The following is a 22041-nucleotide window of genomic DNA, read 5'->3' as shown; positions in this document are numbered from 1 at the left end:
GGGGGGGGGGACACAGTGCAGTGGAACAGGGATCCTCAAGAGGTACATGTATACGTGTTTTGACGAGATGTGAGACGAGATGTTCAAATGAATGGAGAGGGAGATAGTGTGTGTTGGTGTTTTCGGGAGATAAACAGAACTAGGAAAAAAGTGAGGAGGGCGGTATTTTGTTGAGAGAAGGGAATAAAAATTGGTGAGAGAGTGTGTGTTGGTGTTTTAGTGAAATACACGTTTGTTAAACGTTGTCACGATTGATACAAGTAGCTCTACAGTATTTGACAGAACACATCAGAAATTTCAAATTTAAATGTCAAACCGTTTACATGTGTTGATATTCGATGTTGCCCGGCACGACAGGACTTATTTTGGCCCGGAAAATACGGCTCGTGTTAAAAAATGAAAACAAAATGTTATTAAATACTGTTGGTTTTTTTTGGCAAATAAGACGAAATAAAAACGAATAACCATTAAAATGCAAAAGTGTGGTTTTAAAATATGAATAAGTATTTGCTCATTTTGACGTTCATTTTGTATCAATAATTAGGGTTAAATTGACCACTACGGGTACTCAGTATAACATTTACCAACTTTCGTAAAATAGATAAATATTGTTTTGATAAAATATTGCACTTGCTATTTATTAAAACTTATTTATGAAAAGGAGAGATTTATAAGTGTAAGTAGTATTCAGTTGAAATGTTCACAGCTTTATCAGAAATTAAAGGGGAAATATTTGTGCGATTCGCATTTGGCATATATTTACATTCTGTATGCTTAGACCCATTGACAAAAATTACATTCATAAATGCATAACACAGGTGTTCATAGAATCTCAGCACGTGGGAACTGATAGTAACCTGATCACACTGCGTAGTAATACACTACAAAAACTACTCACTCGGAACGACCGAACTAGATGCTTAATTCTTACATCTTAAAATATTATTGAACTGTGCTTTGTGAAATATCCACGTATTCACGTGTCCTGTGCTACAAATAAACATTGAATATGGAACTACATTTTGTTGTGTTATTGTTGTTGACGGTTGCTAAGATCTCTCACGATAGTGTCACATTTCCCCGCGAAAAAACACTGTTCTCGCCACTGCGTTGCACCCGTGTATAAGCAGGAACAAACCCTGTTTATTTGTTTTATTCGTTGTTATATCGATCCACTGAAAGGATTCGTCAATGTAAATATAAGGAATGATATTTATTTTTTCAACATTTATGAGGTCATAACAACAATGGGTTTTTGGACATATTTTACATGAATCGCTAACGCGATTCATTCAATATGTCCATAAACCCATTGTTGTTATGACCTCATAAATGTTGAAAAAATAAAAATCATTCCTTAAATAGCAGTCCGTCAGCACAATGCTTTCATAGCGTAACACACATACTTTTTTAAAGTTGTAAATACGATAGTCATGTTGAAGTCAATTTACATCAGTTTGAAGAAATACGTTAAGCTAAATTAGGTTTATTTTCCGATAGAGGATCTATATGTTCATAAACACCGACTCAAACGTGTTTTGAAAAATTAAAATACATAGATTCAGATTCAGATTGTTTTATTCCTTGTGTAAGACACATCGGAGAGTAGACATACAATGACGTACAAATAGTACAATGTACTACATTTACAATGATACATGTATATAATAATAGTCGAATACAATGATATGCATATTGTACAATGGCATACGTGATAATAATACAGTATATTACATTTACAATGATACATGTATACAATAATAGTCAAATACAATGATATGCATATTGTACAATGGCATACGTGATAATAATACAGTATATTACATTTACAATGATACATGTATACAATAATAGTCAAATACAATAGGATGCATATTGTACAATGGCATACGTGATAACAATATAGTATATTACAAATTTACAATGATACATGTAAACAATAATAGTCAAATGCAATAGGATGCATATTGTACAATGGCATACGTGATAACAATACCGCATATTACAAATACAATGATACATGTATACAATAATAGTCAAATTCAATAGGATGCACATTTTACCCTGAAATACACCAACATCGTAAGGTATGATACAGTGAAATCATAACAATAGTATATATTACAATGATAATAATACTATGACGTACGTTACATGGAATGGTAACAGAATATAATATAGTTACATACATTGTATCGCACTGATGAAACGTATGTCACGAATAAATACAATCTAGTAGAACAGTAAAGAACAACAAAATACACTGCCATAGTGTAGTAATGTTACATCTAACGGTATTGACAGTGATATTAACTTCCAGGTCATAATAAAGAAAAGAAGCCGATGTTTCGACGTTGTTTTAATTATGATTATTTTATAATGATTGCGACAGGGGGTGGGGGTTACGAAATGTAACTTCGACCGATTCAAATAACCTTACCTTATCCTTCCTCTCTGTTTTTGTTATCTTATGTGACATATGCGAAAAAAAGGCGAAACATTGGCTGCAGTGAAATTCCCCCATTATACAGCACATATATATAATTCACTTCTAATGGGTTTTTTCAATTGTTTCGAAAACGACACTAACATGATTTTCAATCCAGTCATCGTATCGTTCAAATCATACACTTCCAATAATTTGATAACAGTATTTTCTGGAGAAGTTGGGAAGTGATTTGTATTACATTTTATTGTTGTTGTTGTTGTTGACTATGTACATGACGTCAAATAAAGATTATTTATCTATTTTGTTTCATTACATGTATAAAGTGTTTTCAGTGAAACCGTTTTTTTTACATACTGTGATTTTCTCCGCTCCCGTCTGCTCAAAATATAAATAAATAAAATATTAGATGTTCCTGATTCATATACTTAAAATGATCAAAGCAGTATCCTTAAATGGAAGTAGTATGTGTTAATATATAATAAGTTAAGCGTGAAAGCCTATTTGATTATTAGTACATGTCTTGGTGGTTTAGAAGTTTTTAATACCATGTCTTACAGACATATTCATTAAAGTTCATTTAAAGGTTTGATAGTATTACGTCTACATAACATATATAAACATATCATTACACTATTTAGTACATGATAGTGAATCCTGAGTATTTTTCTCTTTGTATGATGTATGTGTCCGGTAACCGCTGACCACAGCCTCTGATCACAGCCTCTGACCACAGCTCAAGTCTGGGAAACAAAACTGCAATGCAACAAACACTAGGGTCGTTTTCACTTACCATTCAGGGGTCATGACCCGAAATACCTCGATGGTCATTAGGAGAAACTGGACATCAACTTTAGTGTTTATTTAGTTCTGGACGAGAGCTAAAGTTGATGAATATGACGGCTGAACCGAAATGGCCCCAACATTCTGTCCGGTGTTTACCGGTCTCCGCGTGGCCAGCTATAGGTCAAATTATGGACACACAATTTTATTTCACTGCCCGGGTCGTGTGTTGTTTTTTCTACATGAAAGTGAAATTAGATCCGAATTGTATCAGTATAAAAAATATGGTTTCTATGTGTTGGGTTGAGTTGACATGTACTCCAGTTCATGAGTTTGTTTCTATTTTCAGCAATCTATTTGGTTTAAGGCACGACCTTCATCATCACCGGATACTCACGGTTGATTTCGCTTCGGTATTCACTCATCACTGATGAGTCAGTACCGAAGCGAAATCAACCGTGGGTATCCGGCGAAGGACCTTCATGAAATTTGCTGGTTGCGGTATTCTCTTGATATACTACTCCCTTCGATCTTTTAAACTTTGTAATGTTGATGGAGTTTCTTTTCTTTCTCACTTCTTTACTCTGTCTTTTTGGTTGTGTCTCCCTTGCACCTGTCCTCATATTACCTTAGCTGTTACAACAAGGTCGTTGACCCCAAACAAACAAACAAACAAACAAAAGTTAATGATGCTTTAAATACTTTCATTAATCTTGTTGATTGAACCTCGCTTTGGTCGATTTCATATCTTGATGAATTGAGTTGATCTTGAAACAAGGCTGAATTTGTTTTTATTAGTTTGTAGCAGATTCTGGAATTTGTGCAAGCAATGTGAAATATATTCCGTCATTGAAGGACCATTGAGTCCAACTTGAGAAGACATTTGAATTGAATCTGTTGTATTTGTCTAACGTGGTACCTGTAATATGTTTTATACTCACAATTCCCCTGTCTGGGAAATTCTGCATATTTATACTCTTAACTTTTAATACCACTGATTAGTAAGTCATAAATGAACAAAACAGCCACGTGGTACCGTAAAATATATTTTTATTGTTTTACTTTTGGCAACAAGAAAGCAATTTTTGTTTTAAATAAATTAAGCAGGTGCTTTCATACCAGGTATTTAGAGTGTTTTTTTTACTGATTATACGATTTTATACATAAAAAAAAATCTTTCTACAATCACATTGAATCTTTCCCTCATTCGGAGCCTCTCTAGAAAAAATATAGTCAAGAGCCATCACAACCTAGTTTCGAATGGCTGAAGTGGACGACAACAATGACACGTCAACCCAATCAGCTTTACTATTTGATTATTGTATTATTTCGGCACAAGTAAAATATGTATTTCCCTTTCGCCCTCGTGAAACAGGATTAATTAATCTTCGGGAAACAAGGAAACTTGTTTCCCTAACAACGGCCAATAATTGTGTAATGTCTTCATGTAAGACATCTCCCAGCATTACTGATGACGTATAATACGATGATAAGTGTTTCTGGAACGCCTCGTGCTTTACCACTATTTCCAGGTAATATACAACTTTCTTATTTATCCAATCGACAGCACTGGCTGGTCCTATCTAATTTTCCAATTATCCGGGTCTTTCAGATAAAATCTTGCTGTCATTCATTGCATAGCATACGCCGTTTGTGACTTGACATACCCATGGAACAGTTGTATTTTTAAAGATAGTAATAAAAAATTCTCCACACCTTTCATCAAAAGAAACTCGCTTGAAATGACGCTATCAAGACAACACACATAACGAGAGCAGCCGCTCAAAGGGCAAACTGAAACATTTCGTATCAGAAGTCAGCATAAATCAACTGGCTATTCGTATTTTGACATAAATAGCCATTTATATTCTCGTACCGTTACCAAAACGAATATTTGCAGTTGTTTGTTCGGATTCTTTCTTGTAATTTCGTTCACATTACAAAAGGTTTAGAATGACAGATAGCCATATCCGCTTACTCTCCATCTGTTCCGAATGGCATTTTGACATATCTCAGACACCATTAGGCGAAGCTAGTGTTTTCCCCGAGATTGGACGAAGCTTAGTTAATCCCGGGTATTGTAAGTAAACAGATCGTGTTACTCTCGGTGTCCCGTGATGCATTTATCTTGGTAAAAACACGTGTCACCTGGTCTCAATAGTGTAAACGTCTTAATGGTTCCGATTTCGAAAGCGTTTGATTGATGTCGTTTTAATCTATTATTCAAACATAAATAAAGTTTAAGATTGAAGCCCTGATATGCGTTGTTGTATAGCAAACCGATGTTGATTGAATGTTTGGGATTCTTGTGGGCGCTGAAAGTGTTGTCGAAACTCGGATTTAAGCTTTAAATATCATTGAACCAAACATTGGTAAGCATTCCGAATGTCAGACAAGATTTTGCTTTCTGTCTGTCAGACACGGAATATTCCAATGACTTGCATTTGACTCCTTCTAGTTGAACGGCTAATGCAAATATGCATGTTTTGCATTGTATCCAATCACGCTGTCAAATAAGGTAATTTTTAGTAGTTAAGCATCTTACTAAAACATCTTGTAATTTTATTTTATATATTTTAATTCTTAATGTCGTGAACAATTGTAATACTAGTTTGATACAGTAGCCATTACATGATACATGTAGCATCAAAGTCAATAACTGATTTTGTTTGTAGCATTTGGGACAACAGGGCGTTACAAGTTGTCAACCAGATCTATTGTCATCATGTTAACAATAACTTGATGTCTAGGTACAAGTTGTCAGACAGATCTATTGTCATTTTATTAACAATAACTTGATGTCTAGGTACAAGTTGTCAGACAGATCTATTGTCAGCATGTTAACAATAACTTGATATCTAGGTACAAGTTGTCAGACAGATCTATTGTCATCATGTTAACAAGAACTTGATGTCTAGGTACGAGTTGTCAACCAGATCTATTGTCATCAAGTTATTGTTAACATTATGACAATAGATCTGGTTGACAACTCGTACCTAGACATCAAGTGATTGTTAACATGAGGACAATAGATCTGTCTGACAACTCGTACCTAGACATCAAGTGATTGTTAACATGAGGACAATAGATCTGTCTGACAACTTGATGTCTAGGTACAAGTTGTCAGACAGATCTATTGTCATCCTATTAACAATAACTTGATGTCTAGGTACAAGTTGTCAGACAAATCTCTTGTCATCATGTTAACAAGAACTTGATGTCTAGGTACGAGTTGTCAACCAGATCTATTGTAATCATGTTAACAATAACTTTATGTCTAGGTACAAGTTGTCTGACAGATATATTGTCATCATATACAGTATATTACATTTACAATGATACATGAATACAATAATAGTCAAATACAACAGGATGCATATTGTACAATGGCATACTATATTGTTATCACGTATGCCATACTTGTACCTAGACATCAAGTTATAGTTAACATGATGCAATAGATCTGGTTGACAACCTGTACCTAGACATCAAGCTATTGTTAATATGATGACACTAGATCTGTCTGACAACTTGTACCTATACATCAAGTTATTGTTACCATGATGACAATAGATCTGGCTGACAACTTGTACCTATACATCAAGTTATTGTTACCATGATGACAATAGATCTGTTTGACAACTTGTACCTAGATATCAAGTTATTGTTAACATGATGACAAGAGATCTGTCTGACAACTTGTCCCTAGCCATCAAGTTATTGTTAAGATGATGACAATAGATCTTTCTGACAACTTGTACCTATACATCAAGCTATTGTTTATATGATGAAAAGAGATCTGTCTGACAACTTGTCCCTAGACATCAAGTTATTGTTACCATGATGACAATAGATCTGGCTGACAACTTGTACCTAGATATCAAGTTATTGTTAACATGATAACAATAGATCTGGTTGACAACCTGTACCTAGACATCAAGTTATTGGTAATATGATGACAATAGATCTGGTTTACAACTTGTACCTAGACATAAAGTTATTGTTAACATGATTACAATAGATCTGTCTGATAACTTGTACCTAGACATCAAGCTATTGCTTATATGATGACAAGAGATCTGGCTGACAACTTGTACCTAGGCATCAAGCTATTGTTTATATGATGAAAAGAGATCTGTCTGACAACTTGTCCCTAGCCATCAAGTTATTGTTAACATGATAACAATAGATCTGGTTGACAACCTGTACCTAGACATCAAGCTATTGTTTATATGATGACAAGAGATCTGTCTGACAACTTGTACCTAGGCATCAAGCTATTGTTTATATGATGAAAAGAGATCTGTCTGACAACTTGTACCTATACATCAAGCTATTGTTTATATGATGACAAGAGATCTGTCTGACAACTTGTTCCTAGACATCAAGTTATAGTTACAATGATGCAATCGATCTCGTTGACAACTTGTACCTAGACAACAAGTGATTGTTAATAGGATGACAATAGATCTGTATGTCACCTTGTACCTAGACATCAAGTTATTGGTAATATGATGACAATAGATCTTTCTGACAACTTGTACCTATACATCAAGCTATTGTTTATATGATGACAAGAGATCTGGCTGACAACTTGTACCTAGGCATCAAGCTATTGTTTATATGATGAAAAGAGATCTGTCTGACAACTTGTTCCTAGACATCAAGTTATAGTTACAATGATGCAATCGATCTCGTTGACAACTTGTACCTGGACATCAAGTTATTGTTACCATGATGACAATAGATCTTTCTGACAACTTGTACCTATACATCAAGTTATTGTTAAGATGATGACAATAGATCTGGTTGACAACTCGTACCTAGACATCAAGTTCTTGTTAACATGATGACAATAACTTGATGTCTAGGTACAAGTTGTCAGACAGATCTATTGTCATCATATTAACAATAACTTGATGTCTAGGAACACAGTACTACACGTATTTCAATGGGAGCAACATGGATGAAACTCTATTAATGCAAAAACGAATATATTATTAGAATTATGTTATACTAATATATAGGATTCATATTCTGTCCAGTTCATAAATGGGATATCTTTCTTTTTTTAATATAAATTATTGTTATAAGTTTATTACTATTAAGCATTTAGAACGATCACTGCAACACGGCGACTACACCGGAAGGCGAAAGTAAACTTTGAAATATTTAGGGTACACTGCACCTAAAACAACATCTTCATAATTTCAAATCTGTTTCATAAATATAGTGTTTACAATGTAACACGTACTATACAACGTTAACAAAGCGCTATAACCACATTAAATTAAAAAAAAAAACATAATAGAACAAGAATAACACATTGTGGAAAGTGTAACTAATTAAATTCGTTTGTTGCCTCACGTCTAACCAGTTCTTATTTGTTTGATCTTTGTACTTCCTTTGACTTATTTACATCACTTTTTAAATAAATCTTTCAATTCGGATAATTTTTTTTATATTGGACTATTAACATGGAATTTTTAGAAGTTTAATAAGAATATCAGAATAACATACGAATTTTGAAAAAATGATATTCGTCATCGACATTAATTGAATACAAACTTAAGTTGTTAGATAAGGTATATATTTAGTTGTTACGCCTGTACTGTTTCTTTTAATTTAGAATAATTCTATTTATCATATTTTGCTGTCGTACAAAATTTTATCAGAAGTTTGTGACACATTACTTCATAGCAAAAAAGTGAATAACTGAGTTTGTATAAATATATTTATGAAGCTTTTACATGTGCAACAACACAAAGTTTCCAAACAGACAAATCGCCATACTATTAACGAATGGCTTCGTGTTCTTTTATGAAAATGTCTCTCTTTTAAAGCATCAAGTACATTTCACACGTTTTCAGAAAAGGAATCTTTGCTATTAAGCCTGTTATATATCTGTTTCATTTCTTATGTCGCATGCTTTGTAATATATAACTGAGTTTAAGTTATATCATAGTCATATTTGTATTTAACTGTTTCTGACAAGCATACACTACCCTATTTCTCCTTCCCAATTCCACACTTGCATACATTTTCATTATCGTACGTAAATAATAACTAAATTTTCTAAGTCATGATAAAAGTTTTTCAACCAACTAAAGTAATGTCAATCGCAAAAATGAAAATTCTATCCTAGGAAGTTAATTGGTATACGCATAAAACATGTAGTTGATAAATAGAAATTGAAATTGTATAATGGTTTTCTCAAATAGCATTGTAGATCAAACCTTTTAAATATAGTTATACAAATTTCGTCTCGAAAATAATCTAAAATAAATTCGGTGTACTTTCTCTTATTAAAACGTATCAGCAATGGTTCCTTTACTCCATTTGCAGAAACAAGGCCTGCAATGTATACTTCTCTTTCGATGTTTAATAACAACATAACTTTATGATCTATTAAATCTTCAAAATACACTTGTAAATTTTAAAAAATGACAGTAAATATTTATCAAGTTCAATGTAAACAGTACATAACTTTCAGTAGACCCATTAGAAAATGTTTCAAACACTTCGAAATGAGTTGTGATTCTTAATTATGAATGGAAATTTGACGAGTTTTTACCAAAGGAGTTGATTGTTAAAAGTGAATAGTGGTAAACAATTAAAGAGTGTTTTTGACCGTTTTTTACTCTTTACACTTGGTTTTAACTGAAATGTGGGTTTGACGTGTTTTGACCCAAAAAGTTTGTTGGTAAAGATAATTTTCACTTCTAAAAATTGCTTAAAGTTGAGACTCATTTAAAAGCCCTGTATTAACATAATGATAGTTATGCGTACACCGAGCAATGATGTAAAATAAAGTTTGGTTGTTATATTTGTACAATGCGTTCAAAGTTTTCTCTCGATAGTAATGTTCCGAGTCATTGACTTCATTGTAAGCATACCTATTGCTACATCGTGACAACATTCCAAGACAGTCTATATTTAATCAAGTTTTTCTGTGGATCAGGAACTTCACTTTAACTAAACACTAAGGGATGTTTTAGACGTAGGGCTGGTAAGCATGTGTTGTTTAGGTGCGGTGTTTTACATGCTATTTCTATCGGGTAGTACTATCTGGATCCGGTGTCACCTTGTTAAGGTTGAGTATTTAAGAAAGTTTTTCTGTTAGATACATGTATCTGGATCTGTTATTGTTTTGTTAAGGTAAAGTGTTTGCCATGTTATATCTGTTCAATATCCGGATATGTTATTGTCATATTAAGTTAAGAGTGCTGAAATGATGTTTGTGTTGAATACCCGGATCACAATTTGCCTTGTATTCCTTTCTAATTATTTTTTTTACATCCATTGTGCATCAAAAATAAAACAAGAACTCCAAACACACATTTCAGTGATTTACAGACATCAAGATAAACATATGGAAGCATTCTGTGGTTTTGATGGACTTTATCAAGTAACATGAACTTATAAACAACGAAATGAACCGAGTAACGAAAGAAAACGCTTGTTTGTTTTGAAGGATCGGTGCGATCTGATAACGATAGAGGAGATTGAGGTATCGGCTCTATAAGATCGAATTTCATCTAAGTATTTCAACAAACGTTTGTGTTTCTTATTTCTCGTTACAATCACAGACATATACTTTCTTGATTTTGTTTTATGAGTGGATCCTGTATACACATGGTAATTTATAGAGTCAGTATTTATTGTCTCCGGTTTCATTTTAAAGCATTTCAACGAGCACGCTGCATCGCATTCTGTAGTAACAACAACAGGCGATAGATAAGACTAAAAAAAACAATTATTTATAACGTATATACATAAATTACAACAAACAAGATAAAAAATACTACGTTTGTCATTTTGGAAAATACAAATCGCGCAAACACAAATATTTGAAACTGACTGTCTGCCACAGGTGACGATTATCAAGCATTTATAAAACGGGTAAAAAAAACATAACTTTTTACGATTAGTGAGTGAGGATATGCAATGAGAGCATATCAATCACCTTCTTCATCTCGTTACCCGGACAACGCCGTGCACACAGTTGTGTCGAGAAACATCGTGTTCTTTCGGGAAAGTCATTAATTTTGGTTTCAGCTGTTGAGACAACTGTGTCTTTACGCCCCTCCAAACTTTAGAGAGCTCATGCTTGGCGTCACGCTCGACTGCGCTTGTTCCACACGTGTGCACTTTGATAGAAACAGTCTGACGAGCTTCTCTGTCATTGTTACGATTTATTTGGGCCCGAGAAAATATTAACTCTTTCAGAATCATAAATTGTAACTTTATCACAGTATGTATTGTGTATAAAGGAGAAGAGAGTTTTGAAACACGCGGAGTTCAAAACAATGCTAACAGGAATTCAGACATTATAACGTATTTTAAGCAATTTTCCACCAATCAGTACAAAACTAATTTTATCAACTCTTGTAAAATCTAATATCTCATTGCTATAATTTGTCCCCATAATTTTGTTTTTGTTTGTTTGCTTGGAATTTCTTTCCATTCCGATTTACTGCTAATTAAAAACTATTATATGCGTGTTCATTTATGCTATCATCTTTGCCCCAGATGATAATTGTACCAGCACTTACGCTCCTCTAGTGGGATTTCCACATGGAATGAAGACTGTTCGTATTTTTAAAGCAAGTTTATAAGTTTCCCTTTACTTCTTTCTGTGGCGATAATGCATGCATAACAGATACATTTATCGCGTAAATAATACTGTGGAATCATGTTTTTTCGGGATGGGTTGATGGGGTTCATGTTTCGTTGATTTCGTGGGTAAATGTAGCATTCATCCACCATTCATAGGTACACGATGTATTTACACGTCTGACATAAATCAAATGTTCCTTTTAGGAGGGTATTCGTAGTCCAAGAATTCATGTACCCACAAAACGATGTTTTGACGGAAAGCTACGATATTCGAGCCCCACGAAAATACCTTATTTCACAGAAGCTTGCTTATGTCACAACATTTCGATGGTATTGATATCAACATTAAGATCATTACTTATATTGATCTATCAATTATATGTAGTTATTACTTGAATGTTTATAAACTCTGATGCAACGCGATATAATTGTATTTGTTCTCTCACTCTATGACTTACAACATCCAATCAAATCACGGAAGAGTGGGCAATTGTATAAAAAGAAGAAAAAAAGACAAACTTGACACATTATATATCAGTTCAGGAGAGTGTGCATATCATATTTCAACAAAATGTTCAAAGTAATATGGTTTTTTTTATACAAAGTTCAGTTTCTAAACGATTTTGAGTATATAAAAAGAGGCTACTAAGGTTGATTGAGGCAAACCAGAGGGAACAGGACTGATAGAGGGGTGCCAGAATCCAAAATGTCCATGGTCTGATTTTACTTTACTTCCTGCACAAAGAAAAAAACCTTTCACGAGCTAAATCAACCCTTTCACTATTCTTGAGAGCGATGTCTCTATCTGAAAAAAGACACTCGCGATCGGTTATGATCGATTCCATGTGTACTAGCCTCGCCCGCGTCTCATCTAGTGAAGTACGGAAAAAACAAAGGGATTTAGTTGGCAGTGGTATTTTATTTGCAAGGTTAACGTATTTATTGAAAGAGGACAAACCCCATTGACAGAGATGTCACCACAAAATTAATGCAGAAATAATAAATTGGAAGAGCTATTTTTATACATATAGCATGATTTTTTTTAATATTATCACATGTTTGTGTAAAAGTAATATTTGTGTTAATGTGTTAATCTTCCGTTTCCAATCAGGAGGAAAAAGAAATCAGCCAAAACAATAGTTACATGTACATTTAGTAAAACGATGCAGGGCATTGGGACGTTGTAAGATTTTCGTGGAACAAGCAAGTCCTGTATTTTGACCAACTCAAACGTCCTCATTAACCAACACCTTGCCAGTGCATCAGGGCTGACTATATCCATTAAAACTCTATGTGAAGCTTGATGTTAAAATATCATAAGGGGTTTTCCGTACAGAAACATCTAATGCTTTTAACCTTATAACGGTAAAGGTATTATCGAACATTAAGCTGCAAAGGTTTTACGTAAAACGCAATTCAATTAAAATTCTGCCTGACTTTAGGGTTTGATTCGTCTTTAAATATATGGAAGGGTCACATTTCTTGAAATTAAATGTAGATTAACGAAGTCGCGGATGAGTATATTGAGATCTATTTTGAAATATGATGAGCATTTATAATATGCTTTGAAATCAATGAATTATGTTACAACAGTGTTTTAAGACCTTTTTAGGTCACCGATGAATCCTAATAGAACGAAACAGCTGTATGATGCATTGTAATTCAATTTTTGTAAAATTCATCGATCATTATAAAAGGGCTTTCCCCTGTGAATGTGTTTTGTTCATCTTTGCAATGATGTACATTCTAAATACTTTAGCTGTAAATGGGAAAGGTGTTCCCTTAGGTCATGACTTTGAGAAAGAATATCACACGGAGGGAATCACAAAAATCGGGCACGTATTATATACTACACAGATTTGCAGTTTTTCCACAAAGAACCGAACAGCTGCTCGCTGTTAAAGTACTTAGGGATAAGGAAAAGGAAAAAAAACAATCTTCTTGCTAACTTAATTTACCTTGTACATGGCGCTGTGTGTATAGGCTCCTAGCTTTAACATTACCATATTCGTGATTATGTGTGTGAAGAACCGTTCTAATTGCATGGTACTCGTTATGTATGTGATGACTAGTCTTAGATGTATTGTTCTCTGTAAATTTGCTCTGCTATTGTTGATGTTGGCTCTGGTATTCGCCTCATCAAAGTACTCCTACTTTCTTCCTAAAAACAATGTTGTTGAATCCATATAACAATGGTATTTATATCAAAAGTAGTAATACCTATAGTTAAACACTATGATTATGTCAAAACAAAGTAAAACAATGATGTCTTGTTTGTGATAAGTGTAACCTCTTTCCTATTGATGACGTAAAATACTATATAAACATGACTTTTTTCTGACGTTAGAAAAGAGTGTTTTTTTCCCCGCCTGCAATTATGTTACCCTATTGTCCACATTGTAAATACATGTCTGTATACTTTCACAGTGAAAATAAGTTGGTTTTATATATGTTATGAATCATGTTAGTTTAGCTTGTTCACAATGAACGGTCTTCAGCATTGTTTTGACTATTGATGATAGGTAGATAAAAATGATAAGCAATGGTCAAGATTATTAAAACCTTTAATATATAATCTAAAGAAATACCATGTAAAATGTATAGAAGGGAACACCTATTGAATCATTTTATCTTTACATATAGAGAGTCAAACGAAATGAACATATATTGAGTCACGTGGTTATTTCGTCCAGTTACGACCTATCAGCGTTACTTAACTTTACAAAATGTATGTAGAAACAATATAAGTTGGGAAAGGCATCTTGGTGTTAAAGCAAACAGTAGAAAAACACTTGTAAGGAAGGTATTATTTGGAACAATTAAGTTTCATTAAAATCTTTTTTCAATATATTGAATGTTATATGATGTATTGTATTGAACTATGACATACTAAATTCACAAATGATATCTGCAGTACAATACAATGCATTGAATTTACAAATACTTTTAAAAGCTTAAAATATGTTTTAAGTAAGGCTGTGTAATAACCAATGACCATTAATATTGTTAGCAAGAAGAAATATGTACACTAACATAATAATAAATGTAATAATTACTTACCTTTAAATCAAATTCTTACAGTACATAGTAAAATAGAAAGTGTTACTGCGTTATACAAATGTTATAAAATATGTTTAATACTTGTGACAATGGATTGTGTTGAGAGAGGAACAAAGGGTTTATCCTAGGTTTATAGACATAGTGTTCGATGTCTAATTTACATTCATCTGTACACCACACTGTAAGAATTTAATGACTTGGTCTTTGTATTTGCACTTTAAAATGTACGTAGGTACACAGTACGAGTTTTGACTTTATATTTCAACTTTGCACGAAAATAAAGTGTATTATTACTTTATGTGCTTAATCATCTCGCGCATGCACATTCCACATTTTATTATTAAAGTGATTCCAAAGTTTAGGCCGTGAAAACCCTACACGTAGAATGTTTTCCCTCTATCTATTAATATATAAAAATACATATATACTAGTCGCTAAATTCCAGTTCACCGTTACAACTCGACTTATATTGAAATATACATTGTTAGTGCTGTGCCAGGCTAGAACCGTTTTAGATTTGCATACACTTAATTGACATTTGATATATTGCTAAACATTTTCTTACCAAAATATTTATTTTTGATTAAACTTTTACTCCATATTTTATTAACGGTGGCATATTTATTGTTAATTTACCTCAAATGTCCAAAACAGAAGCAAGTGTCCTTAGATGAATATAATACGAGGAATTGATGCATAAACATGTATAGACACATTTGCATTATTTAGTTTTATATAATTATGTTTGTTACAACAAACGTTTCTTTGAGAGAACTGCTGATTTATATAATATAAATTGTAAATGTTTTATAGCCTGCCAATGTTGGTATAAACTTTGTTTTATTTACATTACATAGGTAATACATAATACAAACATGATTTAACATAAATGAATTGGAGACAGAAACAAGTGTTAATACACTTAAATTAATCTTTTACCTTTCATAGCATGAGGCACGGCACGATAGTCTAGTGGTATGACGCCGGGCTCGTGACCAAAGGGTTGCGGGTTCGAGTCACGGCACGGCAAGATACTTTACTCTGCTTATTCCAGTTTACTGAGCTGTAAATGAGTACGTGGTTGGGTAGAGCAAAAATTGTTGAATGGTAGCGGTGAGCGCCGAGATGGCAGCACCGGCTGTATGCTCCCCAGGGAGTTGATAAAGATATTGGCTGGTTGCAAAGGCCGCTTTGAGACGACCTACGAACTAGGTTGTGATAAAGCGGTATATAAGAACCTCCAATTATTGTAATTATTGTTAATCAACATTAACAACTATAGCTTAGGGATAGGGACGTGAATAGGGATACATAACAGGGGAAGGTAGAAGAGTTGTAATGTTAACAGAAATCATGAACAATAACACATTTTACAAATATGGTAATGTTATTATATTGTTTCTGGATGTTTAGTTTAGTTACACTTACCAAATAAAACTGCATCCGACCCTTCGGCAGAACTATAATACAATATATGTGCTTCAAAGCATAAACATAATTGTACCATTGGTCTTATGTTAACTTAACAACAGAGGTGCTGCAGTGTCATTGGTCTTAAGTTAACTTTACTACAGAGGTGCTGCAGTGTCATTGGTCTTAAATTAACTTTACTACAGAGGTTCTGCAGTGTCACTAGTCTTAAGTTAACTTTACTATAGGGGTGCTGCAGTGTCATTGGTCTTAAATTAAGTTTACTACAGACGTTCTGCAGTGTCACTAGTCTCAAGTTAACTTTACTATATGGGTTCTGCAGTATCATTGGTCTTAAATTAAGTTTACTACAGACGTTCTGCAGTGTCACTAGTCTCAAGTTAACTTTACTATAGAGGTGCTGCAGTGTCAGTGGTCTTAAGTTAACTTTACTACACAGGTGCTGCAGTGTCACAGGTCTTAAGTTAACTTTACTATCGGGGTGCTGCAGTGTCATTGGTCTTACATTAACTTTACTACAGAGGTTCTGCAGTGTCACTAGTCTTAAGTTAACTTTACTACAGAGGTGCTGCAGTGTCACTGGTCTTAAGTTAACTTTAATATAGGGGTGCTGCAGTGTCATTGGTCTTATATTAACTTTACTACAGAGGTGCTGCAGTGTCACTGGTCTTAAGTTAACGTTACAACAGAGGTGCTGCAGTGTCACTGGTCTTAAGTTAACTTTACTACAGAGGTGCTGCAGTGTCACTGGTCTTAAGTTAACTTTACTACAGAGGTGCTGCAGTGTCACTGGTCTTACTTTAACTTTACTACAGAGGTGCTGCAGTGTCACTGGTCTTAAGTTAACTTTACTACAGAGGTGCTGCAGTGTCACTGGTCTTAAGTTAACTTTACTACAGAGGTGCTGCAGTGTCACTGGTCTTAAGTTAACTTTACTACAGAGGTGCTGCAGTGTCACTGGTCTTAAGTTAACGTTACTACAGAGGTGCTGCAGTGTCATTGGTCTTAAGTTAACTTTACTACAGAGGTGCTGCAGTGTCACTGATCTTAAGTTAACTTTACTACAGAGGTGCTGCAGTGTCACTGGTCTTAAGTTAACTTTACTACAGAGGTGCTGCAGTGTCACTGATCTTAAGTTAACGTTACTACAGAGGTGTTGCAGTGTCACTGGTCTTAGGTTAACGTTACTACAGAGGTGCTGCAGTGTCACTGGTCTTAAGTTAACGTTACTACAGAGGTGCTGCAGTGTCACTGGTCTTAAGTTAACTTTACTACAGAGGTGCTGCAGTGTCACTGGTCTTAATTTAACTTTACTATAGGGGTGCTGCAGTGTCACTGATCTTAAGTTAACTTTACTACAGAGGTGCTGCAGTGTCACTGGTCTTAAGTTAACTTTACAACAGAGGTGCTGCAGTGTCACTGGTCTTACGTTAACGTTACTGCAGAGGTGCTGCAGTGTCACTGGTCTTAAGTTAATGTTACTACAGAGGTACTGGAGTGTCACTGGTCTTAAGTTAACTTTACTACAAAGGTGCTGCAGTGTCACTGGTCTTAAGTTAATGTTACTACAGAGGTACTGGAGTGTCACTGGTCTTAAGTTAACTTTACTACAAAGGTGCTGCAGTGTCACTGGTCTTAAGTTAATGTTACTACAGAGGTACTGGAGTGTCACTGGTCTTAAGTTAACTTTACTACAGAGGTGCTGCAGTGTCACTGGTCTTAAGCTAATGTTACAACAGAGGTACTGGAGTGTCACTGGTCTTAAGTTAACTTTACTACAGAGGTGCTGCAGTGTCACTGTCTTAAGTTAACGTTACTACAGAGGTGTTGCAGTGTCACTGGTCTTAAGTTAACTTTACAACAGAGGTGCTGCAGTGTCACTGGTCTTAAGTTAACGTTACTACAGAGGTGTTGCAGTGTCACTGGTCTTACGTTAACGTTACTACAGAGGTGCTGCAGTGTCACTGGTCTTAAGTTAACTTTACAACAGAGGTGCTGCAGTGTTATTGGGCTTAAGTTAGCTTGACTACAGAGGTGATGGAGTGTCACTGAACAGTTAATGAGCATACTAAAAATAAGTCCATCACGAATCCATTTTGTTCATAAACTAGGCATGCAGCTCAAACATTGTCAAATCAGAATAGAATTGTCCGTACCCATTTCGTTTATCATTAAATTATATATTTGTTATAAGCTACGTTTTTGTCAATACATTTTTTGAATCTGAATTTTATTTATGTTTCATTATCATCATATTTGTTTGTCCGATTACATAGTTCTATGAGGGTTTTGTATTGTCTTGTTAGTGATCGGGGCTTTCTCCTACCATCCTTTGTGTTTTCAAGATAAAATTCATATATCAACCAGTGATTCGTTTGATCAGTACAGTCAGATCTGAGATGTGTTGAAATATATGCTTTTAGAAATATTGAGTATTTATATTTTTGTTTCCATTGAAAAAAAAATATGTCATTGTAAAATAATTGGTTAGCCCGAGTTTCTCAGGGCAAAACTTTTTTTTTTTTTGATATTTCATTGAATAATTATGTGATGCAGCTGTTTCGGTAGTACATGTCCATACAGTTAAAACATCCTACGTGATCTAGTCATCATTTGGGTGTATGATCAGTGTACATTATCATTTGAACGCTTCGTCATTGCTATTTCCGGATATCTGATATTGCTAGGGTAAGACTAGTTTCATACAACACGCCATTAAAACCATGCGTTGTAACATCTAAAAACTTCCTTTACGACTATGATCAGCGTAGGAACTTTTTTTATTTTCCAGATGAAGCCCGAGAGCTGTATGTACAAAGATGTCCGGCCTGGAATGCAGGTCCGCAGATGACGATGTGAAAACATTCAAGGGATACTATAATATGCAAACAGACTCGGGAGCCAGATTTTAGGGTTCCGGATATCTTACACCACGACGTTGTGAACTTGTCTATCCATCTGAACAAGCTTAAGATTATTAATATTTGCCGAAGTAAAATAGAAACACGTATTTGGACACTTTGACATTGATCGTCTTTTATCACGCAGTATTTCGTTTCGAATCATTGTCACTGTTAGATCAACAATTAAGATGGCAATTTGTAAAAACAAAACAAGAACTGTATGATATATAATCACAGTCGTCATCAATACGTCATACCTCGGTTCTACGGGGTTTATAGTAACAAGTTCAACTAAAGCAAATAAAATCATGTTTTTCAACTTAACAGTGTTCAGCGAAACGTATCTATATATATTATTTATGTGCCAACGTGATTGCTCTTAGAAATTTACGTCTAAGTTTGCATATGTTCCATTAATAAAATGTACATTTTGTATATCAGAGACTTGATGCGAATCTCATTTCCGTCTCAATTTTTTATGCAGTAAAAACTACAAATACAATCATGACATTCAGATCAATAAACGTATACTTTAAAATAGCTGTAATCAGCCCAATCCAATTTCACATTAGAAGAGGGTTTTTTTCATATTTCGGTTAACAAGAGCCAATCAGCCATTGGGATTCTACCAACACCAGAATGATAAATGATTTCGTAGATGTCAGGACGGCAGACACGGGGAAACATTGGTAGGGCGGCACCTTGTAATCTGCATCAATTTGTAGTTATATATACATAATTCAAAATCTGATTTGTGCTCTGTTTCGAGTTCTGTAATTGACTAATAGTAGCACACGTGACCCAAAAAACAGCTGTTATTGTTAGTATGAACGACTGTTTTGTTTTCCATTAAACTACTTTAAAGAACTTTCAAATCCAAAATTTTCAATAGATCATTGTCGATCATGTGAATTGTCTCCCCTTGCACAAACCAAACTCGCCGAGAAAGAAATGCTTGATCTACAGTTTATCATTATTTCTTTGTATCGTTATATTTGTGGTAATGTTAAATTATCATCATTATATAACAAGTTTTGCAAAAATGAGTTTTTACTAGACCTCATTATTTTCACGTTAATTTTTAAACATGCATACTTGCATAAACATTGGAAAAATCCCTATTTCATACCTCTATGAACTGTACAAAATACAAAAGGCTGATGTAACATTAAACTGTTAAACATCACAAAGACTACTAAAGTATGTATATCTGTCATAAATTAACTCATTCAACCCTGAAGACACATTTAACTCTTCCAATTCAATGGTTGGAATAGTTCATTATGAAATACCAGGATTGAATGAGTTAAGTACATCGCGGAGACGGCTTTTAGTTGTGTGTAAATGATGCCTTCTTTGACGTTTTATTACTTAGAAGTATAATCCGACATTCTAGTTTGCACTCTGATTGAAAAAATGAAGTATGTCATATCTAAATGAATACTGATAGTGTCACAGATCAGGTTCCTTAATACAAACAACTTCAACAAACGTTTTAACGCATAATGTTACAAGCCCGGACCATGCTGTTCATGTACATGTCAATATGCCGATTGTCTTTTATAACAAGTTAAGATCATAATTCATTTATATTATTTGATTTTGATTTTCATTAATCGAGGTCCAGGGAGTTTGACAAGGATTTGAAGAAATGCTTAACCCTATGGCCGAAATTGCACGTACATGTAATAATCGCTGTTTTGTGAATAAATTTTGTATGGGAACATCACGCCAATAAAAACAAATCTTGTGTTTGCGCTAGCCCTACTTACCCTAGAAACTGTGCCTACCCTAAAGTTTGTATTGACATATAGTGATATGCACTGTTAGCATAACAGACATATTTTCCAAAACAAGAAAAAATACCTATCTACCCAATTTTGGATGATAGCGGAAACATACTTAATTTTCTTTGGCCTTGGAACATTTGTCTTTGGCATGCATTGGCAGCACAATCGAATTGCTAATTAATTCTGACGTCAACAGGGGTGATGCTTTACATGTGATTTATCAGAAATCATATGACTCTTACATTTCATACCGACTTAAGGAAATGATGTATTTTGCCATCAGTACATGTGCTCGTTGACTTAATCTATGGAGTTAAACTTATCAAGAGTCGTACAATAAATACCTTAATGTAACAACCAAATTGTATTGTCTTGGAATTGTTGTTTTAAGAATATTTGTAGTTTACAAGATGTAAACCAGAATTGAGAAATTCTATCACAGGTGTTGACATCCTCGATATCCAGGGGTTACAATCACTTTCGCTCTCTGCACCCCTGGAATATGTCATAGCAAAATTGAAGGCTCAGTGTGCATCACCGTGTTGATGGGACAAGAAGACTTGTTCGATTCTTTGAAGTACATCAAAAGAATCTTTCGGTCGCGTAACGATACAAATTGATTGACTTTGAAGTCGGGTGTCGCTCACCTGTAATCTTCAAAGGACAGGTATCAGCCGAGCAATTTTGGCCAGGTTTGTTTTATCTGAGACCCATAAAACAGCTATCTTTGAGCCTTCAGCTTTGCTATGACATATTCCAGGGGTGCAGATATATCAAGGATGAGATGCTGTACGATATAGTTATTCATCTAAGTATTAAATATACAATACTCATTTTCTGTTTCATTAACGGTTGTACTTCAATTTGCATTATATACACGTAACACCTATTTGAACATTGATGTACTAGATTAATTTGAAATAATAACTGCATATCCTTTTATCTCTTTGTTAAAATAAATGGAGCATTATTATGATATAAGGGAAATAACTCTTATAATATTTTTCTA

General features: G+C 34.2%; 1 protein-coding gene across 1 annotated transcript in view; it reads left to right on the top strand.

The window, feature by feature from the left end:
- Positions 1-22015, top strand: part of LOC110450367 (basic helix-loop-helix transcription factor scleraxis-like) — a 26885-nt gene extending 4870 nt beyond the window's left edge. The window contains exon 2 of the mRNA XM_021497849.1: positions 19131-22015. Within this exon, the coding sequence (XP_021353524.1) occupies positions 19131-19190 (60 nt within the window). The 3' untranslated portion in view covers positions 19191-22015. The remainder of the gene's footprint in view (positions 1-19130) is intronic.
- The last annotated feature ends 26 nt before the right edge of the window (positions 22016-22041 follow it).

Source organism: Mizuhopecten yessoensis, unplaced genomic scaffold (assembly GCF_002113885.1).
Source record: "Mizuhopecten yessoensis strain PY_sf001 unplaced genomic scaffold, ASM211388v2 scaffold5193, whole genome shotgun sequence".
NCBI classification, from domain to species: domain Eukaryota; kingdom Metazoa; phylum Mollusca; class Bivalvia; order Pectinida; family Pectinidae; genus Mizuhopecten; species Mizuhopecten yessoensis.
This window is presented reverse-complemented; position numbering and strand designations above follow the sequence as displayed.